The 26,444-nt window shown below is 45.8% G+C and overlaps 1 protein-coding gene across 1 annotated transcript; it reads left to right on the top strand.

Annotated features, from left to right (window-relative positions):
• Nucleotides 1-11,413: 11,413 nt before the first annotated feature.
• On the top strand, nucleotides 11,414-25,888 carry TMEM40 (transmembrane protein 40). The gene is made up of 14 exons (XM_050904938.1): nucleotides 11,414-11,473; nucleotides 11,829-11,885; nucleotides 15,682-15,738; nucleotides 16,549-16,688; nucleotides 17,287-17,440; nucleotides 18,922-19,029; nucleotides 19,924-19,977; nucleotides 20,867-20,902; nucleotides 22,356-22,388; nucleotides 23,824-23,889; nucleotides 24,216-24,287; nucleotides 24,370-24,444; nucleotides 25,186-25,248; nucleotides 25,703-25,888. The coding sequence occupies exons 3-14, from the start codon at nucleotides 15,690-15,692 to the stop codon at nucleotides 25,720-25,722; spliced, it is 870 nt and encodes a 289-aa protein (XP_050760895.1). The 5' UTR covers nucleotides 11,414-11,473; nucleotides 11,829-11,885; nucleotides 15,682-15,689; the 3' UTR covers nucleotides 25,723-25,888.
• Nucleotides 25,889-26,444: the final 556 nt, after the last annotated feature.

Raw genomic sequence — 26,444 nt, 5'->3', positions numbered from 1 at the left:
CCTGCCTGCTCTCTGCCTGCCTGGGGCCGGGCCACGGGGTGCCCCGCTCCCTGCCACCGTCTTGGATGTCCAGAGCCTGCGCTTCTGTCCGCCTGACCCCCAGGGTTCAGGCCCGTGTTCCTCCCCACACGTGGGGGCTGTGATGGGAGGGGACGCACTCCAGGGGCCACAGGCCTGGCTGCTGTCAGCTGCGGGAGGCACCTGGCCAGCCTTTGAGGTGCTTTGTGCTCCTGCTGGGGTCACAGTGGAAAATCTGGTGATCCTGATGGTTTGGAGGGTGTCTCAACCTGCACACGTGCACACTGTCAGGGCTAGCTGGGGACAACAGGCTCACCTGGTGTGGTCCATGTGCCACAGGACAGTGCCCTTTGCTGGCACCTAGGAAGAGGTCCTTATCCTCTTCTCTAGGGAGGCAAGTGGCAAGGAGAAGGAAATTTCTCTTCCCTTCCCACCACTACTCCATTTATCTCAGTTTTTCAGCGGGCATCTAGAGCTGCAAACTCACCGCTCATATTTAGTGTTTGTTGGGAGTCCATGGAGTTGGTGTCAGTAAAGGTCGTCTTGCTTCCCAGCAGGCTTTAAATGTCTCGGTATATTATTCTCCAACTGGAAGCCATCTTTTTCATGATGGTAATGTGATGTCTGCAGTGTTTACTGGGCAGCTGGGTAACTTAATGTTCTTTATATTTTTGAGGCTGGCAGGTCTGACATCAGCTGGTTGCTCTTCAACATAGGTCCTCCCCCAAGCTCACAGTTTTGTTCCCGATAGGAAGCTTGGTGTTTTCCATTTTTTGAATAAGTGCTCCTCCAGCCTTTCCCTCAGCTCACCTAGCCAGTTATGCTTTACTGTCAGGTTGGGCTGCACATCTGGGAGGCTTGGCTGCTTCTGGTGCATAGTCCCAGGGGAAATAAGTACTTCGTACCAACCCTGCAGAGCTTACAGTGGAGTGGAGCAGCCACGGATCATTGCACTTTTGCTCGGGTGTGATGTCAAGTGATGAGAGATGGTGCTGTCATACAAGATTGGTAGGTAGAGGGAAAGCACCTATCTCTTTCCTCAGAGGGAGTTGCTCTGTGGCCTACATGCATCAAAAGTATGCCCGTGGCCCATACACTGCTTATTCTGGATGTGCTGGAGTGGAGTCCTGAGATCTCCATCGTAGGAGATAACTCGATACTTGTCTGGACAAGCCCCTGAACAGCTTGATCTGACTTTGAAGTTAGCCCTGCTTTGAATGGGTGTGGGGGCGTGGGATGAGCTAGAGACCACCAGAGGTCCCTGCCTAAATTATCCTAAGATACTTCACCCAAACACTGAATGGGAGACGGAGGGTACCACAGACATCCCTGGGACTGGGGCTGTACCAGGCTGACGAGATCCATTGCTTGTTCCTGTTCCCAGCTAGTAGGGTGGTATGTCTCGGATGCCTTCCTGGTCTCCTGACAGGCTGCTGTAATGGTTCTCCCTGTTTCCTCTGACGCCAGGGTTTCTCACAGGAGTAGGTGTTGCCACACACGGTTGGTGTGACCAAAGCAGTTTTGGTGTAGGGATCTGTCTTCCGGAGGGTACTGCTCTTCCCAGGACACATGCTCTCACGGAGCTTGAGCACTGTGGGATCAGCCTGTCTGGTTCATCTCCCAGCTCACTGCGGTACAGAGTTCTGCCCTTTTTCTTTCCCTTTCAGGGTGTCTCAGTAGTTCCCTAGGGCTCTGCAAGACCAGGCTTTCTGGTCTGGGTGCTGCTTATTCCAGGCCATCTCTGGGAGGTGGAGAAGCCTCCTGGTCCTGAGGCTGATACTGCTGCTTCTAGCAGCTGCTGTGGTGTGCAGCCTTGTCGTAGATGGAGCTTTGATACATTTGATTGTTTTAAAGACTGGGGAATTCTGCTTGCCTTTTCTTGTACTGTGTCTTTTTCAGAATATGATGCCCCAGGAACCCACATTAAACTTTTCTGGAATGGATTTGTGGATTCTAAATCAGGAGATTGATTTACGTGCCGTGTTAGTCGTGCTGTTCTCCCCACCACACGTTTAACGTAGCAGGAGATGACAACGTGGTCTGTGTCCTCAAAGCATGCTTTCCTCTTGTCCTGAGAGAGCTGGGTGCTCGGGCACCCTTGCAGCTCTGGTTATTGGTAGCTGAGACCTTTTGGAGGTCTGAGACCTTTTCCCAGAGCCTGAACTGGAGAGCAAGCTGTTTTGAAGCCTCCTACAAAGGTGCCAGAATGGAACAGTTTCATTAGAGCCTGAGCCACATCTGTAGCCTGAGAAAGGTTTGCACTCTCAGATGGTAAACAGTGGGCTTTTAGTGCTCACTACCTGCTGGACAGTCAGTGATGGGAGCAATCCTAGAGTCCTCATTTGAGTTAACAGTTCCAAGGTTTGGGAATGACTGGTAGTACTGAATTTTGATCTCGGGTGGGAGACGAGGTGATACTATGTTGGCATCACCATTTTTCTGGTGTCAGCAGAAGAGGGAGATAGAGGTTGAACTCAAGCTTTGCATACCCCATGAAGGTTGTAGTGTCTGATCCAAAGCATGTATTTTAAGATGAATGGATTGGACCAGACTTCTCAAATAATTCTAGCTTCTAGTAAATAACCTTTGGGCTCTTTAGGTACCTACTGCTAGCAGAGCCTTGATTTCAGGAAACAGCTTTAAAGTCAAATGTACCTTCATCCCCTCTATGTTGCAGGTGATTGAACCTGATAATAATTGAGTGACCTGAGGTGATCTCAAGAGAGGAATGTGTTAGGACACAGCTGAGTTGTCGAGGGAGAGCTGTGCTTTGTCGCTAATAGCTTTGCAAAGCTGGACTTTTCTTTAAAGATCCCAGAAGATGGTGTCTGCTTGCATCCTGGTGCCAAGGCACTGACAGCAGTGGAAGTCACCTCAAGTAGTTGTCTCTCAAAGAGAAGCTTGGCCCTGCCTGCCTGTGATTGCCTGCTGATCACACCAGGTCAGTGAGCTGGGAAAGTCACAGGGGTATGAAAGGTTTTGTGTCCAGTTTCCAAAAAGCTGCTAGCAGTATTGCTCTGAACTCTGCAAAGCATGAGGACCTGGGACTTGGTCCTAGTGCACATAAAAGCTTTAGGGTGGATACACCCGTCAGCTTACCTTTCCCCTCACCGTCTCTCTCTCCCCCTGCTGTCCGACACATCCTTGTGCATTTTCACTTTATATCACAGAAACGTGAAGCCAGTAGTTGACAGAGCCCTCTTTTTGGAGAGGGGAGGATTCTTGTTGGGTACATCCTGGAGCAAAAGTTTGAGGAGAATATCCTGGGGAAACAATGGATAGATTAAACTCAGAGTCCTGCCGACTTCGAGTCAGACCTGTGGCAGGTTTGTAGGTACACCTTAGCTGGGGGATGCACCGGGCTGTGCTCCAGCCAGGTTTGTCAGTGCAGCTAAGCTGCTGGCCCAGCCCCAGCCCTGCTGCATGGCTGTCCCTGTGTTGCCCGCTGCGTCAACAGGTAACCCCGCATCTCGTGCCTCATTACCCCTGTAGGCTTTTCTGCTTCCTGGCCTTGCCATCTCTCAGCCGGGATGTCGCTGAGAAAGCGGTGGGAGGCCAGGTCTCAGCTGGCCTCGCTGACAAGGTTACAAAGGGGGTTCTAGGACCAAGCCCATTCCACAAAAAGTCAGGATTAAATATCAAAATCCTTGGCGTTCCCTGTCTGCTCAAAAGTGCTGAGGAAAGGGGATGTACCAAGAGGGAGGATCAGCTGGAGCAGGGAACGGTCCCTTGGGCTCCCTGTGCTTCCCAGGGAGTGTGTGTTCTCCCCTGCCTACGGCTCTGCCTCCACGAGGTGCCTCCAGCCTTACTGCGAGACCAGAAGAGTGGAGGTGGGAAGGGACCCCAGGGAACTGGGAGGAAGAGGAGAGGCAATGATTTTGAGCAGGTTTTCTTGCAGGTTGCTCCTGGAAGGCTGGTCAGGGCAGGGGGTGGGGAGAGTGCCCTCAGACCCCACATTGATCCCCCGTGCTTGCTGCAGGATTCATGGGCTCAGCCAGGCCAGCGGCTGGGTACAGTTCACTGCTCCCCACTTCTCTAGCAGCCAGCAGCCCCTTCCTCAGATCCTCGGCACCTTACTCCTTTACAGCCGTTTGGGAGTAGGGCAAATATTTTTGTATTAGCAACAACGTGATTGCACTAATGACATGAATACAGATGTGATGAAACACACGTTCTTCAAATTTACCATCAGGAATGTAATAAACGACAGTTTAAACCGAATAGAAAGTGGCATGTTTCTGGTCGGGATTTGGAAAATGTTCTCCCCACACTGTTACCTTCACTATCTGCAATGACCTTATTTTAAAGCTGAGGAAGTTGCCACGGAGAGATTCCCCAGTTTGGGGAGGGGTTCCCCCTTAGGAGGGCTGGCTTCGCTTTTAGCTACGGAGGGTGGATTGGTTCCCAAAGCACAGAGGCTGCTTTCCCTGTGGGAGCCCTCCTGGCCTGGCTCGGGGGAATGGAGCCGAGCTCAGAAGTGCTGTGTCAGTACCAGCTCTGTATTTAGTGATGACTGCAGGAACTGGATTGGAAGAGCTCAGCTCTCCTCCTCTACCCAACCTACATTAGTACCACTCATCCCTCAGCTAGGAGAAACGCTTAAGGTGTGGATCACGGTGTCCTGGTGCCTGTGTCTGTGGGAATGAGGATTACACACTGGCTGTTGTTGAGTGCTGTGCATGCCTTTGAACAGTGTTTAATTAGTCCACTGTTGGAGAAAACAAAGAGGTTAAACAGTCCATGAATCTGCTTTGCTGCAGCAGTTACTCCTTTCCTGTATGATCGCACACAAATACTACCATGTCTCCTGATCCAGAACCCTAACCAAATCCCAAGCTCCAAAAACACAGGCCATTTTTGATTTAGAGACTGGTCAGGGAAAGAAATAGCTCATATGGCAGGTGCCAGACCCAAGTCCACTTCCCCTCCTTTCCAGACCAGGCTGGGTTTGCATTTCAGACAAATGCTTCAAGTATAAGAGAAGCAGAAACTCAAATCTAATAGCAACTGCCTTAGTCAGCTGGGGTTTGTGACCTGGAGGGCTGTGCATCTGGAGGTGCTGTGACATTCAGGTTAGCGCTGCCACTTTCGTGTCTCTGGCCTTTAAGAGACACTACCATTTAAGCTGCTCTGTTTCTGTGCTAAGAAACTCAGCGCATTTCCACAAGAAGTCTGAGCTGTGAAATGACATTTTTGCTTTGCAGGTCAGTAGTCTGAACTGGCCTTCAGTTCTGCTTTATTCCCACCATGTACAGAAAGCCAGAGCTGCTCATTTTATAGCACAGCAGCAGAAGAGCCCACCGTGGCTAGGAAAGGGCTTGCTCCGGCAGGCTGCAGCCGCAGCCCCTGCGGCAGGCTGGGACACTCTGTGCCTGCAAAGGCCTGCAGAGCTGAGCATCAGCAGAGCCAAGTAAAACTAAAAAACACCCCTGGAGAGGGATATGGAGGGCAGGGTGGGAGCAAGGCTGCTGGCGAGGGCCTCCTGCACCCTGTCCCCATGGCCAGGGACAAGGCCACACGATGGCAGCCTTTCTGCACAAATGCTTCAGCACACGCTGAAGGACCTTCAGGGAGTTCAGCAGTGCTGGCAGCCTGATGGCTTTTTCCCCTAACTTCTGACCCCACAAGAGGGTGGATGTTGAAATGTTGATCACTTGTAGAGGGGAAAAAAGGACTACCTTCTGGGGAGCTGCAGGAACTTGGAGCATTTGGCCTTTGCCAAACCAGGAGCTGCATTTGCAAGAGCAGCCACAGCCAACTTCTGAGTGGCACAAAATATTAGGGGTCACGTCCCTATGCCTGTGACACACCTAAGCAATGTGCGCTGTGGCATAGCAAAGCTGCTGGTGGTTCAATAGCTGCTCCACACAGTTCCACACCTGCTGTAGCAAAATCAGATCATCTGATCTGATTATCATTGGTAATAAGGAGAAACAAAGAACATTTCTCTGGAGTCTGTCAATACGGTCTGCAACACGCACTAATTTCATCTTGTGCATCTTCAGTCTCTATCGCCACTGTCTTGGTAGTGATTAGAAACCAGAGATTTTTAATGTAAATAATAAAATTTTACTGTAAGAATATAGCTATAGCACCCTGATCCACTTTCTACAATACATCATATTAGAAAGCTTCTAATGAATTTGAAGAAAATGTAATTTTGACTAGAAGTAAAAGTTTAAGGAAACAATAAGAAAAAACAGGCATAGAGTTGAGCATAGTGTTCTGCTTGGTTCTTGATGGGGTTTAGGAGACATGCTAAAAGATCTGTATAGAACAAGAAACTCCTGTTTCTAGATAAAAAATAAAATTAGGCCTAGTTCTTAAAGTTAACAGGCTGTAGCAAAAATTTTACTGCATTAGTTTGAAATATTAATATAATGAATTAGTTATTATGGCAAGTAATTCCACAGAAGGGTACAGAATGAGAAAAAAATCTCTGAAAGATCTCAGTAAGGTACAACATGATCCACTCTCCCGTACGATTCTGCAAAAACTTTCATGGCTAAACCTCAGACTTCCTCTCAGCTCAGCCAAAGGCAGACGACTGCTTTCTCATGATCTCCCAGCATAAGAGGGTGTTTCTAGTTCAGCAATAGTCTGGAGGGTTAGAGGAGTGGGTGGTACTTATTACTTCTTGCTTTTCTCTTCTCTCTCTCTCAAAGGTGTTCAGAGTTTAAAAAACAGAAAGGTATCTGTAAACTAGTTGTAGCCTGCAAAATGCAGCTGACAGTGAAGCATAATCCTCCCTCAGTTAGTTACTTCATAGTCTCACAATTGTTTAAGCAGACTTTATTTAAAGAAAAAAGTAGCAGCTAAGTAAATGCACAGAAGGGGCTAATTTAACCAATCCTTTGGATGAAAGTCAGGGCAGGGCAAGAGTTGTCATGGGAGTGTTTTAATCCGTCAAAAATGTGATGACTAAATGAGCAATTACTACTTTGAATATGTACCATCACTGGGCCCCTCCCACACTCACTTAGGAGTATTTCAACATTTCTCATGCAACCTGCCTGTGTGACAAATCTGCACACACACTGTACCCTATTAGTGTCAAGCATAAGAGCTGCTCAGCATGTGTCTCATGTCTCTAAACCCCTCCTGGAAGCAATCTTCCCAGCATACAAAGAATAAATCACCATTCTCCTAACTCTCTCAGAGGACAGTTACCAAATAAGGGCAAAATAAACACATGTAATATATGATAAAGCATTCTAATTAATTAGATAATATTCTCCTAGCAGAAGTAGATGCAGAGTATTAGCTGCTTTAAGTGTTAAACATTACATGTAATCAAATATGTCAGGGTAGGTGAGACAAGGCACTTGAATAGGCACTTGTGGAAAACTAGTGAAACAGCCTGCTTAAAAAAACCCACACAAACAAAAAACCACAACTGGAGAAGAAGAAAATCAATGCACACCTACTGCAGGAAGTATAAATTACTTTCTCTGTGTCCCAGTCTCTCCAGAAGCATCAGTACATGAAGAAGAGAGGAGAGCAGAGGGAAGGCAGACAACCTGCTCTGCACACCCCCTCCTCAGGCACCAACTGCACCAGGGTGAAACTGTTAGCTTAATTTAATAAATGACTTAACATGACCACACCTTGTATAATCAATAGACACACCGTGCTATTGGAATGTCCCTATGACACCAGCTGTCGCTCTTCACACACATTTTCAAGTGACCAAACATCATGCTTAGAGAGAGGCAATGCTTGTTGAGAAAAAGGAGCTCTTACACCAGGGGGTAACACATCCTACTGAAATGAAGCCAAAGCCAGAACTGCATTTTAGTCCAGCAACTGAAAGGTTGGGTTACCTCTGAGCAGGCCTAGAAGGAGCTCAGGAGGCCATGGGAGCTGAGGTGCTTCCTTAGGTGAGAATACTAGGGGCCAAAGGCAAGAGACTGGCATAAGAAAGGCTTAATTAATTAGTTAATTATCTACCCAGGGGCAGCTGTAGTGGGAAACACCAAGGTGAAAATGCCTGTTTCAGTGTAGCTGGTGTATGTTAGGTGCTGAACTGGGCTTCCTTTTTCTGCTCTCGTGCATAGGAGATGTCTGCCCCCCCCTTTCCCACTCTTGTTGCCTTCTGCGGAAGGCTGGCGGGGTCAGAAACCATCATCTGCCAGTGAAGGAGCAGCTCTCCTAAACAGAAAACAGCCCCGGGGTGGCTTCAGCGTAATGTTGTGCTGAAGAAGTTATGTGCATCAGAGGTGGATGAGAAGGGCTCAGAGGAGAGCACCGATGAGCTTACCACAGGTATAGGACAAGCAAAGCCAAACAGAGGGTGATGCTTTGTTTCAGGTTATTCTAAGAGAGGCAGTGAGGATTACAAGGAAATAGTTTGTATATCTTCCTCCTGCCGGAAGACAGAGCATTAAACCTGTAAGCAAAGTAAATTGGTACTGTGAGTGCCTGACAGTGCGTAGCAGCCTATACAGAGCAAGAAAGCCAGAGCACATGGGTGCTGCACAGCCAGGCAGCGAGGACATGCAAGCAGTTGCTAGCATGCGAGAAATTGCCTATGGACAGCTCAAGGGTCTGAAGGACCTTTGTCTTTCAGGACTGTCCAGCCCGATCTCTGATATTTGCGATTATCAGAACTCAAGAGGCCGTTAATAAGAGTTACAGATAGCAAAACAGACTGCTGCGAAAGGGCAAAGAGAAACCCCTGTTTACCACCATTCCCTCAGGCTAATCAGGGACTGGCGGCTGGATCCAGCCCCGGCTGCTCCCTGTTGCTTTCTAACAGCAAGCAGACAACACACTGTCGTGCCAGGTGTGTGTGTAGCGGCAGAGGGGCGGCTCCTGTGAGAAGCTTCTAGAAGCTTCCCCGGCTCCAAACTCGGACCCGCCTCTGGCCAAGGCTGAGCCAATCAGCAACGGGAAGAAGCTGCTAGAAGCTTCCCGAGCTCCAACCCCGACCTGCCTCTGGCCAAGGCCGAGCCAATCAGCAACGGCGGTAGCGCTTCTGTGATAGCGTCTTTAACAAGGGGAAAAGACCCGTGAGGGAGAGAGAGTAAGATGGCGGAAGATGAAGAGGAGCAATAGTAAAAAGAGAATGAGAGGAAGAAGAAGATGGAAGAAGAGCAGCTACAGTGAGGAGAGGAGAGGAGTGGGATGTGAGAGAAACAACCCTGCAGGCACTGAGGTCAGTGAAGCAGAGGGAGGAGGTGCTTTGGAGCAGGGATTCCCCTGCAGCCTGTGGTGAGAAGGCAGGCTGCCCCCCTGCAGCCCACGGAGGTTAATGGTGGAGCAGAGATTCCCCTGCAGCCCACGGAGGTTAATGGTGGAGCAGAGATTCCCCTGCAGCCCACGGAGGTTAATGGTGGAGCAGAGATTCCCCTGCAGCCCATGGAGGACCCCACACCAGAGCAGGTGGTTGGGCCTAGAAAAAGCTGTGACTCTGTGGGAGAGCCCACGCTGGAGCAGTTTACAGAGGACTGTCATGTGTGGAAAGAACTTGAGTTGGAGAAACTCATGGAGGGCTGACCCCCGTGAGAGGGACCCCATGCTAGAGCAGGGGAAGAGTGTGAGGAATCCTCCCCCTGAGGAGAAAGAAGTGGTAGAGACAGTGTAGGATGAACTGACTGCAACCCCCATTCCCACCCCCCTGTGCCACTGCGGGGGAGGAGGTAGAGGTATCCAGAGCAAAGCTGAGCCTGGGAAGAAGCAAGGGGCAGGGGGAAGGTGTGTTTTTAAGATATGGTTCTATTTCTTATCATTCTACTCTGATTTGGTTGTTAACAAATTAAATTGGTTTATTTTTCCCTAAAATCGAGTGTTTTGCCTGGGACGATAAGTGGTGAGCGATCCCTCCCTGTCCTTGTCTCAACCCACGACCTTTTTGTTGTATTTTCTCTTCGCCATCCCGCTGGGGCGGAGGAGTGAGCGAGCGGCTGCGTGGTGTTTTGTTGCTGGCTGGGCTTAAACCACGACAAATGCGAATGACACTTGACCATATAACAAATGGAGGATTTGTGCCCACTCACTTATTATATGCGTTGCTGGAAAAGCACACCTAATTTGATAAAAATCTAACTTCCAGCTGTGAAATCCAGAGAACTTTTGTACCTGGCAAAGGTTCAGATGGCAGTCTTGCTGCAGGGTGCATGATGAGACCCAAGAGACCCCTGGTCATAGTGAAAGCAAATGCTAGGCTGGGGAGGTTTGCTTAGGAAATACTAATATTTTCTTTGCCTCAGCTGACTTACATGTCGGGATTCCTGTCTGATAGTAAGCAGATAAGCTTAGTGGGGGGGTTGGGGGAATTGAGCATGCCTGGGGGCTGAGGGCTGGCCCAAGCAGAGTGGACTGCCTGGGAGCAGATGGCCAGCACTGCTCCTCGCAACCCGGCTGGCTCCTGGCAATCAGTAGAGGCTGCTCCACCTCGTTCATACCCCAAGCACCTGCAAACACAGCAGAAGATCGTGCTGTTTTCAAGCATATCACCTGGTCGGGGTGGTGTAAAGTCCTTTTCCCCGGGGTGGTAGCTGTGCCTCTTACCGCACAGAAGCCCTCAGCAACTTCACGTGCAGAGCAAACAGCAGAGGAAGATTTTGAACGTGGCTCAGTCTGTCGTGCCTTGGTGAGCGCATCTGTAACGTAGAGGTGGTTTCGGCTTTGTGTTTTCAACACCGTCTCTGGTTGCTGGAGACAGGCGTGATGGATGCTTTCTCTTCCCTGTCAGTGGCCCAGCAGCTCCATTGCAGGATGCCACAGCCCTCGGGGACAGGGACTTGGGCAGTGGGCCTGCCTCAGGGATGATGGCAGGGGCCCTTCCTGGGCCCCCCCAGTCCAGAAGGCTGGATCTGACCCCTGTGCTGGCAATGTTGCGTTCCTGATGAGAGTGTGGTACAAAACCACCCGTCTCCTTGCTCCCTGCATGGGCGTTTCCCCCTGAGCCCGGGGACGCTCTGGGCAGGAGGGCAGTGTGCCGGGGCCTCCAAACCGCCATCATGGCATCCCTGCTTGGCTTTATCGGAGCCAAGGGCCTTTCCCCTCAGAGAGGGATCCACGTGACCCAGCCTCCCCCTCACGTCCCAGACAGGCCAAATAAGCGGGCCTGGGCCTCCAGCCTGAGCAGGGGCTGTGCTGGAGCAGCCACAGGCAGGGGTGGGGGGGTCCTGGCCAGTCAGGGCCACTGAGGCCCATCGGTGCCTGAGACAGGCTGGAGGCTGCCCAGCTCCTCTCCCCACCACCAGCGGGATCGGCCCTTGGCTGCCTTCCCCAGAGCTTGGGGACACTGAAAACACACAACTCCTCCTGCCACACCTGGAGTGTGACTGCCAGTAGCCAGAGGACGATGCAGAGTCACTGCTGCTCTTGCTGTGAGTCAGGGCAGGCCACGTGAGGCCCTGACGCCTTCCTGCCTGCCTGCCATCGCGTGCCGGGGCTGGCGCTGCACACACCCTACCCTGGGATCCTGAACCATCGCACAGCCCTGTAGGTAAGTGCCGGGGAGGGGTTCGGGAGCTTCCTGTGGTCGAGACCGAGGGTGTTTCGAGGTTGTGTCCTGCCTCTTGGTATACGGCTGGGTTGTTGATTACTCCCTGAGGCATCACACTGCTGTACAAGAGGTTGTGGTGCTGGGGGGGGTGAGCCACAGGACTTCCCTGTAACCTCTATGTCTTCTTGACTGGAATTCCCCATCTTTTAAAATTTCTTTTTTTTTTTTTTTCTACAAAATCCTCGTGGCAAGCCCTGCACTTTATTTGTAGAGGAAGATTTGTTTGCCTTAACTTTACTCAGACTACAAACATGAGCTCTTCTGGCTTCTGATGAGCTCATTTTCTTCCCTTCAGAGCTTTCCAACGACCACAGAGAGGAGCACACGGCGCATAAGGAGAAATACAAACCAGGTAATTTCAAATGGTGTATGTCAATGCGTATGGGAGCGCTGCCATTATATTACCAGCGCGGCTGGAAAACAGGCAGCAAACCACCCCAGGTTTGCAGGTGTAGGGCTGGCAGCAGCGCAGCCACCGTGTCCTGGCTTGTTGTGAGAGCTGGGAGAGGAAGGAAGCGCTGGTGCTGCGGTAAGAGGTGGACGGGCTGTGCCCGCTCCCTGCTCACCCCCATGGGCACGGTCACACCGAGCCTGAGGAGCTGCCCTCCCTACGGTGATGCGCACTCACTGGGTCTTTCCACGTGCCTGTGTTCAAGGACACCGTAAAGAGTGAAAAGTGTGAGTTTTGCTACTTCTCTGTCACATGTCAACTATATTTGACAACAGGAAGGCAAGCAGACGAATAGCAGAACTATCTCACTGGTGGCATTGCCCGAGGAGATTAGAGTAGGAGCGGTTTCAAACTGAGCTGGTGTGGATCAGTTTTTGTTGTCTCGCTGGAAGAAACTACCAGCTTCCACCATGGCCACAGTCCTCCAGGACATCTTCCTGTGGAAGCAACTGCTAGGACCAACCTAAGACTTGGCAGGTGCGCTTTATGAAGTTTGTTTGGTTTGGTTTGAGAAAAGGGCAGGGAGGGACTTAACGTTTATGTTTAAAACACAATTTAGCCAGATTTGGTGTCAGCATGTAACTTAAAATGAAAGGTAAAAGTAGTTTCAAAGGGAAAAGGTTTAGGATTGTCTGGGTTTTGTCTTGAAGTCAAAACAACCTTATTTTACTTTATTTACATTTCTTGCTATCCCATTGAACAATTTCACTCAGATATATTTCAGCAGCTAAGCAAAAAGTTGTTGTGTATGGCAGTTATTAGCCTCACTTTCTAAACAAGTAGGAGAAGTCTGACTCTGCACACAAATTTTATTCTAACATCTTAAAAAGACCTCACTGCAATTAAGTTCTGATTTACTGTGGGGAAAGCAAGATGAGGTCTGTTGTTCATGTCATTCCCCAGTGAGCTCATGGCCAGGCTGAAATGCCAGTATATCATCATCCTTCTCTCATTATGAGGTATAATCAACTAAATCACTTTTAAAACATACAATAATTAAATGCCTATACTTATCCTTTGTTTAGATCTGATTTTCTTTCCAGAAGAGCCACAGGGTAATTAATTGTCCATAGTCTAAAAGAAATCAGGTACCCAGCTTCCTTAGTTACGTAAAGCTTGGTGACTGACTGGGCTTAGCTGTGCTGGAGGCACAGAAAGGGAGACGGGAGCAGACGCTGGCTGCTCCTGGATCCTCTTGTGGCATCCAGGTCTTATCAGAGCGGGATGCAGGAGTGCATTAGGCAAATGTGTTTCTGTTGCTGGTACAGCTGAGTAGCCTGATCATTTGGGCCAGCAAATGAACAGTTTTAAGGTAAATCAGTCTGATAGCAAATGAGGTTGACAGCGTCTCCTCTGCCTTCAGTGTTGAATCTGCTCTTCCTTTGTGCATGGTGGGACAGATCTGCTAGTGCCTACCTGCTTGCTTTGTCTTTGGGATGATGCAAAGTCAGCATAAGGTAGCTGTTGCGACAGGTTCGTGTCACATGAAGAGCAACGTGCCTGAAAGCAGCCTTTGCTAGGTATTAGGAGCCCCAAAGACAAACCTCCTGAATTTCACTCAACAGTAAAATTTGTGGATACTTATAAATATTTTTATGAAATGGCATTCATCAGTCAGAAAAGAAATGTTTATATTTAAAATAATTTTGTTCCTTTAGGCCTGGCATTTCAACCGTGCAGTCCACAAAGAGGCCTAAAGGATTTAACTTACAGAAGCAAACACTGTTGCAAGGTTTAAGCTGAGTAAATAAGAAGGCAAGAAAGATACTGAAAAAGGCTGAAAACCATAGCTGGAGATACATAACTGCACAGAAATTACGTTCTTTATTGTGCGGCCAAGAACGAGTTTATCCAGGGTGCGGTATGCTGGGTTCCTGTATTTCAACATCAGCTGTTGCTTACCCGGGCAGAGAGGACAGATGCATTTCCTGCATTCCCTATCGGGTGCTCACAGTCTCAAATTGCCAGTGACTGTCATGCAGCGCTGCTGCCACAGCTGCAGCAGCAAAGGTTGTAAGTCAGGCAAGGTTTGTGGGAGAGGTGAAAACTCTTATTAGACTAATTGATACAGTTCAAAGCTTGTTTGTCCAAAAACTTGCCAGTTTTTCCAGGTATATCAGGTGGTTAAATAAAAGGTATTATCTGCCATTGTAGATGTCTTGCATAGACTCATCATCAGGAATAATTTCAGAGTGTTCTTAAAATATTAAATTATTTTTTGTCACAATACACCTAGGAGGTAGGTAAGCAGTTTTCTGGGCTTAGCCTTTAAAAGTGTTTAAAGAGATTATGTAACTTTTCCCAGAGCCAAACAGCAAACCAGCGCCTAAAGAGTGTCCAACTAAGGACCTCATCACTTGAACACTTGCAGCCTAGGACAGGAAAAAGCCCCCAGAATCACCCACATACTGAAAATGTGGGACCTCGACCCTGGTTCCAGAGGACGGGTGGGTTTTGCAGCTACTCCGGAGTCTGTTTGTGTCTAATTTCCTCTATCTAAGAACTGATGCACTAAAAAGTTGTTCTGTTTCCAGAACGAAGATGGTTTTGCTTGTGTGTTATACTGTCCTTCTGAAGAGACTAACTAGACCTATTTTGGATTTTGTATTAGAATATTTTTCTGACTAATGTGATGGTCTCTAGAGAACTGAAACTGTCTGTAGGAAAAGAAATAGTTTTCCATCTGGAAAATTTAAAGGAAATACGTAGTTTTGAAACTGCTTGATTGAAAGTGTTTTGTTGAATGGACCCGAAAGTCATATTGTAAGAAAAGGTGTGGGTGTATAAGCTGTTTTCCTATTGCGCCCTGCATAGTGGAAACTGTACTTCAGGCTCCCCAAAAACCATCTTTTGCACCTCTCAGTACAACAGTGCTTTAGCTGAAATGTTGCGTGAGAGGAGATACAGTCAGTGCAGGATGCCTGGACAACAGTAGGCGGAGGGAACTGTTCAGAACCACAACCACCACAAAAAAAATGCATCATCAGAACAAAACAGCCTCAAAACAAAATTTCTGGGGTGAGTTTAGCAAAACAAAAGGAAACACTGCATTTTGGGGATGTCAGAATGTTTTGTTTCCGTGGCAAATACCAGTAAGAAATCTGGGATCGACAGTTAAGATTTTGTAATTCATAAACCTAAAGTTAGCAGAAGTTTCCTTTTCATGACAACTTGGGAAGAACAGACATTGAAGTGTCAAAGTCTTCTGTGAGACAAGGATTCCAAATCTTGCGGGGCTCTCCTATGACCTATTTCTACTATTCTCCCCGATTGGTACATTTTAAGTATAAGGATGTCAAAGGTACGGAATAATCGTTCTGTTTTGTGAATGGAACAGGGCCTATTAAGTTACTCACGTCTGTGGTAAATAGTTAGACACCTTGGTAGCTGTAAAAAAACAACAATGTGAATGATCAAGTTGGACTTCTTTTCACTTTACTCATGATGATCAGACTTGTGTTCTTTCGTAATAACCAAAGGCCAGCCCAGCAAGACTCACTCGGAGGAGCTGAGAATGGGTCGCAGGAGGGTAAATGAATCATGATTAGAAATTCCCATTGCAACAGAGAAGTGATCTCAAAACTAAAGTGCCTAGAGATAGATGCTATTTTTGCAGAAAATCAAGTGTAAGACAGAAAAACAGAGAAGGTCAGACTGATCTGTTTGTAAATATGCTTTTTCTCCCCTTTTCAAACAGGCACAGCAATGGAGAACTTGAATGTCCTATTCCCAGATCTTACTGAAGAACAGCAAGGTAAGGGTAGCACACAAAGATCAAAGCTTCGGCTCATTCACACTATACAACAGCGTTTGCTAGAGTGGTCATGAGTCAATGAAACTTGTTTCCTCTGAAAACACACTCCATCCATCTCCTTACTTGCAAGAGACCAGTAGTCAGTTCCCAACTCTTCCACAGGCTTCTCATCAGGCCTTGGGCATGTGCTTGTGGGAGTTCAGATGCATGAAGGAGATTTTGCTGTGCATTAAATCCCTAGTGAGCTATCTCAATACCTTGGTATCCAGTCCTTTGTGTCTTTGTGTCTGTCTGTAAAATAGTGTGGTCAGAATAAGCACCCGTTAAATAGCTAGGAATACTTCCCCTGCTTCTCTGAGACAATAGCATCACAAAACCATCAGTAATTTGTATGGACTATTCACATTTTTCTACGTTTTTCTTCACTGTGAGGGTGGTGAGGCACTGGAACAGGTTGCCCAGAGAAGTTGTGGATGCCCCGTCCCTGGATGTGTTCGAGGCCAGGCTGGATGGGGCTTTGAGCAGCCTGGTCTGGTGGAAGGTGTCTGTGCCCATGGCAGGGGGGTTGGAACTAGGTGATCTTTAAGGTCCCTTCCAACCCAAACCATTCCATGATTCTTTACTGATTGGCAGACTGGTTTGCTTTTATACAGTACAGCACTACTCTCTTTGCTATATGCTAACAGGCTGATGCTGGGCAGCATGTTAGAGTCTGATGTCTGTCACCACACCTACACCGAGGACCACAGGAACACTACCATGCAACCCCCCTCTACTGCTGTGCAGTGATCTGCTTGTTTTTCCTCCCAGACGTTTTCCAGAGGGTTTTTACTGCTGATGCCAGTTACTTGGAGAACCATGAGAAAATGAACCAGTCCTTCTGGGAATCACTTGTAAAATGTTTAGCCACCACTGACCCACCTATCCTGAATACTGAAGAAAAGAACCATGTAAGTTACTACAGAAACATGCATCCTGTGTAAGACAGATACTTTTATACTTCTCTGATACATTTTGTGGAGATAAAACATACAGTCCAATTATCTGATATGCTAAAATATATCTAAAACATGCTAAATGCTGTAAAAGGGCACTTAGATAAATGAGACTCAGGCTGCTGCTTTTTACTTCATTGTTCTCCATGTGAAAAAATAACTGGCTTTGTATAAATTCCTCAGGATCAGTTCAGCTCACTATTTTCTAGGCAGGACCACTGTTAGTGATGTTTTGCTGTAAGATACTGCAGAGGTTGCATGTCCATTTTCAGACCCTATCACTGTATTTCTCCAGCTCTTTAAATAGTTAACTGTTACACACCATGTTTTTTTCCCAGTTGACGGCTCTGCTCTGAGCCGATGAATGGAGTTTACATTCTCTTCCCATCTTTGGCATTACTCTCTGTCCCAGATTTCCCCCTTGTCTAGTAGGGGTAGGGGATTACATTTCCCACAGATGGGGTAAGATACATTCATTTGTATAGCAGGGTATGTTTTTACAGGCTACGTTTTATTGGAAGGACTATTTGCTATTTCCTTACCTTTCTGTCAGCTCCTCAACAGCTGCAATGTCCTGCCTGGAGGCTGTGCAGCCTGCCTGAAAGCCATAGAGAAGAAAGGAGTCAGGGCAATGGCTGTTCTTTACCTCTTGCTGAAGACCACCAACCCACCTGAATATGGGCAGCTGCCCAGCTCCAAGGGAAAGGGTGAGTTCTACCTGGCTGCTCGTCAGCTGTTTTGTTAAAATTACTGCAGTGCCAGTGGGACTTGACACCAGTTTGAAAACTGATATATGCTTGGAAGTGATTATTAGTGAATAACTAAAATGTCTAGAAATACTGCTTAGAAAAGTCAGTTAGGTACGGTGATAATGGGAGCCAAAGATAGTATTTTACTTTAGTTTGACTTGGTTTCTTCTGGGGAAAAAAACTTGTGTGTTTAGGGAGAGAGGATGTCCTGGGATGATGATGCCAAAGAAATTTCTCTGACTTAAAGTGCCCCAGTTTTTGCTGTCTAGCTGGATTCATGACACCCAGCACACTTTTTTGCATGGACTGTTATCCAGCCAGCCTGGACCTCTCTGAGCTCTCATAGTGGTAAGAAATCTGGGCTGAGCCACTGAAAACATTTTTGCAAATGACCCTAGCAGCACACGTAGTAGTAACTAAAAGGAATGGATAGAGGATGCCACTCAGGGTGCTGCACCTGGCAACAAGATACAAATAGACTCCACTGCACTTCTCATTTGCCCGGTTGTGCAATAAGAAACTAAGTGCAGTTCCGGGTCCTTAGTGTCATTAATTGTCTTCAGTAGATCACAGAGCTGCACTCACTTAAGATGACCCTGAATTTAACTGGAGACCCTCAAGGAGATCCTGTTCCTGCCTTGATCAAACCTGTTCATGAACAGGAGAGACCTCCCAGCCAGAGAGCAGCCCAGCTTTGGTCATCTGTCAGAGTAGGGAAGTTTGTCACAGCAGGGACCCCCTTCCTGCTCTTGTGCAGTGAGCAGCATCGAGCAGCCAGGGGGGAATCCTGTCTAGCTGCGTATGTCCAAATATTACAACTAATAATGAAGAGATGCACAGACCCACCGGCCCTCAGCACAGAGCTGAATTTGAAGCTGTTAAGAATCACCTGCAACTCCAGCCACCCAAGGCAGGAGCACTTCACTGCCTGGCCCAGGAATCAGCATCCTGCAGGTTTCTCCTCCCTGGTGATTTCACCTAGCTGGCTTTGAGGGCTCTGCTTTTGTGGACAAGAGGGTGCTGGCACGGTGGCATAAACACAGGGAACCCAGCAGAAATCACAGGGCTGAAGGGAGAAGTAGCTCAGGGAAGGGTGAGCAACTGTTCTCCAGCTAAAGCATCTTTCAGCTGCAGCTGCTATTGCTTCAGGGAGTGGGAATTTTCAGAGGGGTAGCCTTATGGGTAAATTAAAGGCCAGAATACGAAACTTTAGGCATCTACCACAAGCATTTAAGAAAGTTTAAACAGTAGGGTGTATGATGCTTTCATTTGTGATGCTTTGTACTACTCCTTGTGTGCAAAAAACACAGCTGAAATAAGACTAAGGGTCTGATTTCCTGTCAGACAACCTTTAATAAAGCATTGTGAAATCTGTTATTGTAAAAGAGAGAAAATGTAAATAGTTGTTTCTAATATTTTTTTCTGTGTATGTAAAACAGATGAAAAACTGAAACTCCTGAAGAGACTGGAAAGGAATCTCCTGCTTTCACAAGAGGAAAAAAAGGCTGAAAACTCATCCCTTGAGTCCATGGATGAAGATACACAAGGTGAAGAGGATTTACTTTATTTTTCCCTGATACATAATTTAGTCGATTGCATGTTCATAAGAGATTCACATAGGAGACTTGCAGCAATTCAGTAGCAATTCTGCAGAACTCTGAAAAACTGAAAAAAGTAAGAAATTGTGCAAAACAGAGAACATCAAAAATAATCAGTACCTCTAGATTCATTATCAGCAAAATGGTGGCTGCCTCCCGCTCTTGTGGAAGTTGGAGGTTTCAGAAGCGCAGAAATCTGCTGCAAGATTTCTTCCCCAGTAAAAGATCATAATTTTTATGATCTTCAGTGCGTTTATGGTCTAATTGAAGCCTGCGCTATAGCAGGAGGCCAAGAATAGTCAATGTACAGTAGTAGCTGGCAATGCTGTAGTACTTCTCTAGCATTTCTTTTCTTATTAGCAAACATCAACAGTGTATCAAAAGTCACTTTGGCTGCCACTAGACCATTCCATTCATGGAAAATGAGAGAGACTAAGAAATGACAGGCAACATGGAAGTGATAATGCTGATACCGGCTTATTCTGTTACAGAAAGCCACTAGCTGATAAAGATGAAATGAGTTGTATTTAGAAAGAAATTTTTCAAACTAATTAGCAGTGCCAGTGATGTATGTGTTTAAAATAAGACCTTTCTCACTACACCCCTTTATACAAATTATTCCAACTTCACATTTTGCTGCTTTTTCTCCTATTCAGCCAGCTTTGAAGAGAGCTGGAAGGCAAAAGCAGCTAATAATGATCCTTGCATTTCAAAGCCTTGATTTTTACCTATATATCCCATGGCCATTATTGTATTATGAGCAAACAACTACAGTGCTGTTGTTTCTGATACTGCTGGCACATTTTTCTTTAATCTGATGAAAAAAACACTTTCTCTATCCAGACAGTGATGAGGAAGATTTAGGAAGACGGAAGACTGAAGGCCAATTACTTGGAGGTAGGACAAAGTGACAACAGTATTGGTTTTTACTAGAGACAACCAATATAACCCAAAAAAAAGGATAATTTCTGGCATTCTTTGGTTTGACTTTTGAACAAAGGTATATTAACATGTATAGATGTAGGAAAATGACCAGTCAGAATTTGGCTGTAGGAAAGGCATTTCCTACAAGATGGAGCTCAAGTAATGCTAACACTCAGCCACGCCCTGTGGTTAGAGTTGAACCAGGAGAACAGCAAAATCTGCTGTTGTGGGAGAAGCCCTGCTGCCTGGGTCTACACAGTTGCCATTGAAATGAAGCAAAAGAGGTTTGAAAATATCTGTCACAGCTGCTACTTACAGGGTCTGCAGTCAGCCCTCAGCGCTGACCAGAGATCATCAGCAAGGACCACACCTTGGATCTCGTTCCCAAGGCTTTTCCTTTCCTTTCAAAGGAAAAATGGAAAATAAGTACAATGCAGATGAAGAAAATGTGCTGTGTCAACACACAGAAGTGCCTATCAGCTTATGGTATAGAACCATGGATGTAAAAAAGTTAAGGCTTTAATCATGTAATGTCTTAAATTGATCTCAGCCCAGATGTAAGAGCAGCTCATTTAAATTGACATTAGGAGATCTAATTTGTCTCACAGGAGTCTGATTCTGCCTGACTCCAGATATTGTAAGAGATGGAATATGAGGGGTTAATAATCCATTCATGTTTCCCACTTTGAAACTGCATAACCCACAACAGAGCTGCCCTTTCTAATGAGTCAGAGTTGGCATCTACCTTGTCACTTTTACACAACCACACTAATTTCAATAGAGTTGCACGGGCTAGGACTGCGGCAAGATATGCATACTCATTATGGATATTAATCTACATCATCTTTGCATAATATTTTAGGCATATCAGCAGAGGTGGTTCCCTACAGAGATTCAGGTAAGCGTTTCCAGATAACCTTGTCCTGCTGGAAGGAAGACTGTAACTGCAGTTTCTTCTTTCTGACATGCTTATATATTAAAAAATAACCCCCCGGCTGTAAATCCATTGGTTTCGAGTCAGCCTGGTGTTGGACCTGGGCATGCTGCAGACATTTTGTTGCAAGCTTGTCAGTGGCTGGCTGATAGCAGGTGATTTGTACAAGGTGTTCTAGCAGATCAACACATTTTTTTTGTAGGCCTGCCAGGTTCTCGTAAGATCGGCTCACAGCAGTTGTCATCCTCTTTAGGGGAAGCCCCAGCAATTCTATTGGGCAAGCATTCAGTCTTTCCCAAGAAGGCTAGGCAGTTTTCAGCATTCCCTGCAGCCCTCTATCTCCTGCTGGACAGGGATGCAAGACTGGGAGGGAGCTGGAACCTGGTTTCTGCCAGAACAGTGACACTCAGCTCTGAATGCCTTCCTCTCTTGGCTCAGAGCACAGAGCATTCCCCAACAGAAGATGCTAGGTGAAAGCCAAATGACAAGCAACAGAGAAACAGTACCAGCTGAGAGGCTTGAACAGATGTTCAGTCTAAAGGCAAATTTCCTTTTATCAGGCACTGCTGAGCAGCAGCAGAACAGATGTAAAAAGCCCACTGTAGGAAATGGTAATGCAATCAAGCCATTGAACAACCTCATCCCTCCCAGTCCCAGGCCAAGGCCACATTCATTAGTTATGAGAGGCAGACAGCCCAACAGACTGGCCTGTGTGAGAGGACACCTGCTCGACCACTTTTCTTCCGTGCAGTGGGGAATAGTTGCTGCGACTTGGAGTGTTCCAGCTGAGGACAGAGCTGGGAAGATACAAATTGCAGCATAATTCCTAGGGGAGGTTTCGGAGTTACCTGTCCCCAAGGAACTACATAAAATACCAGGGTAGAGGAATAATACATTGTAATACAATATTCTCCCCACATTGCCAGGTGCAGGAAGAGGATTACAGTACTTCTCCAGCTGGCATTTGGCCTCTCCACCTCCCACCATGGCCTTTGTTGCTTCAGTTCTAGATTACTTCAGTACACCAGACTGAGTGCACTGAAAATGTTTAGCTAGTGCAGAGCACCATGCCAACTGCATTGGACAGGCTGAGGTGATACACACATGCAGCACTTGTGATCCCAGCTCTGCTTGGTTCTAGCTTCAGTTGTAGCAACCAAATATTAACACGGAGGCCATCAATCTTCTACTGCCCAGCTATTTCAAAGAACCTGGGATCACTGTGAATAGTCAGTTTTATTGTTATCTGTTCTTGGGCCCTTTTAACTTCATTTCCTGGCACTTTCAAGTACTGTTTTGTCTATGCTGAGTCACCAAATAGGTGAATACTCGCTGTACTTGCTGGTGCTGATAATGGTGGGAAACACTGTATTTGTATTTTTACCATCAGAAATAATAAAACTATGTTGCTTTTCAGAGATTGCCAGAAGAGAAGATTCAATTGCAGATGGTAAATACAAACAAGCGAACAGAAGTTTTTGTTGTGGATGCTCTCTTTCAGGACTGAGTTTTGCTTAGTGATGATAGCTATACCAGCTCCTCGATACCTAGATATTTCCTAATCAAAAAGTAGAAGTTTGAGAATAGTTATTAAAATGCACTGTAATGTTTTAGTAGAAGAAATACTGTGCAAGTCATTCCATGATACAAAGTTACAGTGGGACTATTGCATTTAGGAGGCAGAGTAATACAGAACAGACACTTGCCAAGTATGAATTGATGTTCTGATAAATTCTGCATCTATAGATCATTCATACAACTGCACAGGGAAGGCTTGTGAGGCAGAATAGTGCAATGCTATGTTAACATTAATAATCACGTAACTGAGTTTGTCCCTAAACCAGAACTTGATCAATCCAGAATGCTGAAAGAATCAAAAATTCAGAAATGTGACTCCGGTATCAGGTGACCCAGAACAGAATTTCTTGGCAAAGTTTAGTTGCTTCATGCTTCAGAAGCACAGTAGCAAAAGTCTGTAGCTCATCTGGAGTACATTTCCAGTACTCTCCTGCTACATCTCTAGAGAAAATTAAATTCACTGCCAGGCAGTGGTTACCTGGATGCGCAGCCCAATGTCAGTGAAAGCAGCATCTAAAACTTGTGATGAATCAAGTCCCAAAGGCTTAGATGCAGCAGGCTGCCTAGGGGTCTTCTCCAGCGATCAACAAACAGAAAAGGAAAAAACCTTCTGCTTTGAACATGTCATTGGAGATCTGGTAAAATATTCAGCTCTTTCTGAATTTTGACAATACAGTCGGAGAAGGAACAGAATTTGGCAACTCTGCTCACCACTAGCGCAGAACAAAATGCTCTCTATTTAAACCTCTAAAAATATCTAGCTTGTTCCTATGCTGTTCTTGCTATGTATCAGTATAGCTAGCTATAGGAGACTGTCAGCTACAGTTCTTAATTTGGCAGGTGCAGAAATACTTCAACATCAGGCTTAAGTAGATCGATGGTACTCGTAAGCTTAGTACTGACGATGGTTATATTATTGTAACTGTGATTGTGCAAAACACCCAAGAATCAAACTGAAGCTCCCTTGTACTACTGCTTTACTCCCCCACTGTAATTCTGAGACTATTGATTGTCCTAGACCAGATAAAGTGCTCTAAAACAATTCTGTATTCTTAATGCAACCATCTGATTATGCTGCTTCTTTTTTTTTTTAAAAAGTGCTCTTTTTGGGGTGACTTTAAAATTGCTGATTTGATCTTTCTGAAAGGCTTGCAGATCTTCCCTTTGAACAAATACTTTTACATATATTCTGCTCTGAGAATTGATTTCAGATACAAAAAGGGAAAGAACTCCTTAATTTCAGAGTTCCGCAGCAATAAAAGACTTTTTTTTTTTTTTTTTTTTTTTTTTTTTTTTTTTTTTTTTAGCATATGACAACGAGAACACTCGCCTCCATCAGGGGACAGTACGGTGGATGGGCATACGGAAGGATGGTAATTTCTTAAATTTTTTTTTTTAAATTCAACTGATGTCAACCCTGTTGAACTTTAGTCCATGAATAAGATCTCTGGCTCAAAAAAAATTTTTTTTTTTCTGACATGAGTACTTTGAAGTGCATCAAGGCTTCTCAATGAAAATCGTCAAGGCTTCTCATAACAACTTGTGTGCATGTATGTTTTGTAGTTGAGTCTAGCGTCTGAGACATCTTGTGGAAAAAGTCTCATGTAGGCTGTATTTGCTGAGTGATACACTGTACCTTAAGGTGTACTCCTAAGGGCCACGCCTGTAGTTGTGACGTAATTTTCTCTCTCTATTTCAGATGAATTCTTTCATTTTGTCATTCTTTGCTTTGCAATTGGAGCTTTACTAATTTGCTACTACTACTACAAAGGTAAGGCAAGACTTCAACAGAAGGATAAATTGTTGCACACTAGAAGAATGAACAAAGCCAAACATTTATTTTGTTGCCTTAGATTGGACTATTTCTCTTGGAATTGGTTTAATCACCTTTGCTTCCCTGGAAACCACTGGGATATACTTTGGTCTAGGTAAGTGTATCTACAGCAGCCAGCTCTGTATCCACACTAAGGATACACGGTCACACAGTTATTAAATACCGCTAGTGCTGAGATTCCATAAATCATCATGTAACTATCCCCTAACATCTCAGTCACAATTACACAGTGGGGCTGGAGAGAAACATGCCTCAGTGACACTGCAGGGAGAGGTCGACTCTTTTCAGTCTCAATGATGACAAGACCCTGAGTTGGCTCTTTCTGCAGCAATGGCTGAATGATAAGTTGCTGTGACAACGTATAATTTTAGCAGCAAGGCAGTCTTCCCAGATACTCTCTGTAAGGTGCTGTGCACTCAGGCTGCCATTCCTTCCCCTGGGACTGGGTGGCTGAACACCCTGAGGAAGAGCTCTCAGCAGAACCTGGATGGCAGCAGCTACTGAAAATGGTAGTAAAAAAAAGTGGGGATTTGCGGCAATCCCTCGGGATGTCGTAAGAAAGGTGCAACTAGCAGCAAGTTACAGCTTCCCAGCTGAGAACACAAGTCTCCTTTGTAATCTTGTGCTCATATTTTTGGTAGGTTATGGATGGTTCTTTCAGGAATCAACCTTGTCACTACTTTGTTATTAGTGATATCACAGAAGTGCTTGTTTAAACAGTAATCCTGGGCTCATTCATATTGCAAGTCTCAGTTTTTGCCATTTTTCTATTTTTTATGTTTTATGTTGCTGTCTGGCTCATCTTGAAAAACAATGTTTGTTTTCACATCATTAGTGTATCGAATTCGGAGCGTACTTGACAGTTTTGTTCCTCTGATTGAGAAATTCAGGCCAACAGGTAATAGTGATCTTCTTACTGCACGCGTATTCCCTAGACCTTCCTGGGTGCTTCATTTTGGTCAAGTCTTAAGACCAACTTCTCTAAATTAGTTTCCAATCTTCTTTTCTTAATTAAAAAAAAAAATTTACTACAGTTCATTACAGCTGATTGGGTTTGAAAATGAATTATTCTTGACTCCTTCCATGTGGCAGAGCATTTTCACATTTTTTTAATGTTTTTTTTATGTATGGGGTATTAACTATTTCCTAACAATGTCTGAATAAGAATGCTATAGCTCAATTAAAAATTCAGGGAGTGGGGTAGGTTTCTCTTGTTGGGTCTTCAAACAGGCTCCAGGCTCATGTTTTTCTGTGTTCATGAACTCAAAATACAATGAACGCTGAGAAGCTGCACAGATACATGACAATTGAACACAATAGTCCTGATTGTTGTCTTTTTCTTCATCATGCAGGTATGAGGAAAGCTGCCTAGGAGGAGTCTTTCAGGAGCGTTCCACACCATCCCGCTGTCTGGATTGCTAGTATTAAAAGAATTGCTTTACGAGGCAAACAAAAACCTAATGGCTAATGTGAAATACTGAAATGTTAAACCATAGAAAGACATCGTTCCCTCCCCTCAAAAATAAAGCTGAAACTGTGTTACAGGGTCCCATTCTTCTGCAGCAATTCATGGCTTAGCAGAGCTTGTAAGACGATGTAGGTTTATGTTTAATTCCATTAAATACAAACATGTTCTCCTTCCCTCCCCTGTGCAACCCCATGGGTCTGCCTGTGGTGTATCAAAACCAACCGAATGACCAGTATTATCCTCCTCGGGTTCTGGATGAGGCTCTGGATGTTTCAGTAGGAATCCTGGCAGCCACAGAGCCACCTCCTCCTCACCCCTTGTGATGCTGCAAACCAGGCAAACACCAGCTGCCTGCTTACACAGTTGAGCCCCAACAGTGCAGTAGCGCTGAAGCAGATTAATTTGTTGTGGCAGAACTCGATATAGTGGGCATATAATGATTTCACCCAGTGAAAGCTGGGTGAGATTTTACATGCAGTGACATAATGGTGCAGTAATGAGATAATTAACAGCAGCACATTTCATCTCTTCTTCTGAGGGGAAAAATAAAGTGCTTGATTTGACTCATCCCCCAACATTTTTCTTTTTTTGAGTAAAATAAAGTGCAACTTTGACATTCCTTTCAT

Source organism: Gymnogyps californianus, chromosome 13 (genome assembly GCF_018139145.2).
Source record: "Gymnogyps californianus isolate 813 chromosome 13, ASM1813914v2, whole genome shotgun sequence".
Lineage (NCBI taxonomy): Eukaryota > Metazoa > Chordata > Aves > Accipitriformes > Cathartidae > Gymnogyps > Gymnogyps californianus.
The sequence above is the reverse complement of the archived record's forward strand: the minus strand, read 5'-3'. Positions and strand labels throughout refer to the sequence as shown.